Below are 2,670 nucleotides of genomic sequence, written 5' to 3'. Positions count from 1 at the left end.
AAGAAATAGTTAGCAATATGTCTTAAATCACATTATCTATGTTGTTAGACTCTAGTTTCTATAGAAAAATGGATCAGTTCATACCTTGCAAAAGTTGCTGTTACAACAGATAACATCTACACTATGTTCATTTAGTAATTATACTAAAAAAAAAAAAAACAAAAAAAAAAAACACACTTGCTTCTTATGCACTAGTGTGTGGTTAAGTTCTAGAACTTGTTTAGAACTATGTACCTCTTCTCTCTCTATTCATTCGGCCTCCACCACCAAAGAACATGTCAAAGATGTCCATGGGTGAAGAGAAGTTGCCGCCACTCAAGCCTCCTTCTTTAATAGCCTGTTCCCCACCCTGGTCATAAAGGTCCCTTTTCTTTGGGTCCGACAGAACTTCATATGCCTGGGATATGAGCTTAAACTAAAAAAAGAGAAAGAGAAGCTCTGAGCAACTATGACCAATAGCACAAATAACCTGCATAACTGGATTGGTTAACTGCCTCAGGATTTGAACTGCAATCAAAAAGATTTCTTGCAGCACTTGCAATTCATTTATAGAAAGCTTTTTAAACAGTTTGTAAACATATGCAAGAGAGACTAGCAAGGTGCTATTACATTAATCAGTCTGTATCAATTATGTCTTGCCCACCCCCAAAAATCAAATACATACAGCCTGTCTTAAAAGTGAGTTTAGGAATCCAGACTTTTACATTTATCATCATGAAACGTGTGTATAATTTTGAATGCATCTTTTATATTTTGCCTTGAACTTTAAATGAACTACAAGACTGACAAGCATGAACTAGACTATACTTTCACTGTATTCCACAGAAAGCCTATCAATCCTATTATCTACTCAGTTTTTCTTCTGACCCAGACTCCACTGTGAAGCAATTACATTTCTAAGATCAACAGCTCAATTTCCTCTTTAATAAATTATCTGCACATAAGAAAAGCATTCCCTACATGGTCTCCAAAAGGCATTTTTCCCACATTTCTGTGGAGCGGAACATATGAAGCAAACATTGGTGTATACAATTAGAATCCTCTGGTTTCATCCTAGTGAAAGCTTCAATGAGTTGTGCTATTAGTAGGCTAGACCCATCTACTATGCATCCTGCACACTGACTGATAAAGCTGCTTTAGAATTACTTGGAAGTAGTTTTCAGCTTCACCAAGTTTGTGAGCCCATCACTCAAACTATGATTAACTTTCACAGCTTTCTTATTACACTGCCCTTTTCTCAGGTGATGGATTAAAAAAGGAGTTCTCTTTTTTACTATCTACTAGAGGTTAGCAAAACCTTTTATAAAATCCAAAGACACCTAAAATGGCTCCCTCTGGGGTTACCTTGCCCATCAACACCAGCCTTTTCCATGCAAATATCATGTTCTGAAGGACAGCTCCACCACTTCAAAGCAACAGGATATAAATACATACTAGGGGCAGCTGCCAGCACTTTTATACATTATTAATTTTTACTGAAGTTTATACCATCCAATCACTTAGGCCTTCTCTTTGTTAAGGCTTGGAAACTCTAGGAACTGAAACAAAACTTAAGGGGGGGGGGGAGAAGAAGGGAGGAAGAGGGAATAAGAAATACCGCAAGTCAGGCCAGATCATAATAGCCAGCTCTGACAGTTAGCCTGTTTCTTCCACAAGCTAACTCCCCTAATTAGGTAACCTGAAGTTTGACAGCTGAATTAGCTATGCTCCCTTTAAGTCCAGCAAACCAGAACAAGCTGCAAAAGGAAAGTTCCACTTAAATAATTATTTCCTCTCCAAAAGGCCTAAAAGATTCATTATACTTAGTGATGAATATAGTGGCCTCCAAGAGCACTGTGGTACATTCATCTACTTAATCTAGGGCAGAATTAAGAAGAGAACACCAAGGACTATATAACACCATACTTTACACTTGTATAAAGTATCTAATGCTTGTGCAGGCTGTAATCACCCATGCGCAAGCAGCTAAATAAAGTCCCTAGCTTCTCACCACCAAGCTTAACACCCGGGGCTCCTGGGATCTTATTTTGATAACAATGCCGTTTCCATAGACACGGAGTCACAGCTCCGCAGGCCCTGGCACAGCTGCGCCCCGCACTCGCGGGTCTGGAGGGCAAACAAGGTCTCCGCGCACGGCCCCCGGAGGCCGCGCCGCTGAAGCCAACGCGTCGGCTCCGCCCAGCACGGAGCGGGCCCCGGTTACAAGGGCTCATGTCTCCCAAGACCGCTGCACCGCCGGCGGCTGCCTGGCCCGAGCCCGCCCGGCCCCTCCCGCGGAGCGCAGCACAGTGCAGCACTCCGGAGGATGCCGCCCCGCCGCCCCGCACCTACCCGCTCGCCCTCGCTCGGGTTCTTGTCGGGGTGGTACTTGAGCGCCAGCTTGCGATAGGCGCGCTTGATCTCGTCCGAGCTGGCGCTGGGCTTCACCTGCAGGATGTCGTAGTAGCCAGTCTCCTTCACCATGGCGCCTGCAGCACAGCGCGGCCGTTGGCGCGCCCCCCGTACTAGCCCCCACCCGCAAGCACTGCTCCGCTTGTCCGCTCACGCACGCCCCGCCTGTCCCGCCGCTTTTATAGCGGCAGCGCCGAAGCTTCTGGAATGACGCCGCCCTACGCCACAAGCTGTGGAACGGTCTAGAATTCCCGCGCGTGACGTCACGGCCACCCCCCC

General features: G+C 45.7%; 1 protein-coding gene across 2 annotated transcripts in view; it reads right to left on the bottom strand.

The window, feature by feature from the left end:
* Positions 1 to 2,463, bottom strand: part of DNAJA4 (DnaJ heat shock protein family (Hsp40) member A4) — an 11,459-nt gene extending 8,996 nt beyond the window's left edge. Inside the window, exons 1-2 of one of the 2 annotated variants that reach the window (XM_019504399.1) lie at positions 2,332 to 2,463; positions 235 to 415 (exon numbers count right to left, since the gene is read on the bottom strand). In XM_019504399.1, coding sequence (XP_019359944.1) covers positions 235 to 415; positions 2,332 to 2,463 — 313 coding nt within the window. The remainder of the gene's footprint in view (positions 1 to 234; positions 416 to 2,331) is intronic. The other variant, XM_019504400.1, reaches the window with a different exon arrangement.
* Between the last annotated feature and the right edge of the window lie 207 nt (positions 2,464 to 2,670).

Source organism: Gavialis gangeticus, unplaced genomic scaffold (assembly GCF_001723915.1).
Source record: "Gavialis gangeticus isolate Ggan-Ray unplaced genomic scaffold, GavGan_comp1, whole genome shotgun sequence".
NCBI lineage: Eukaryota > Metazoa > Chordata > Crocodylia > Gavialidae > Gavialis > Gavialis gangeticus.
This window is presented reverse-complemented; position numbering and strand designations above follow the sequence as displayed.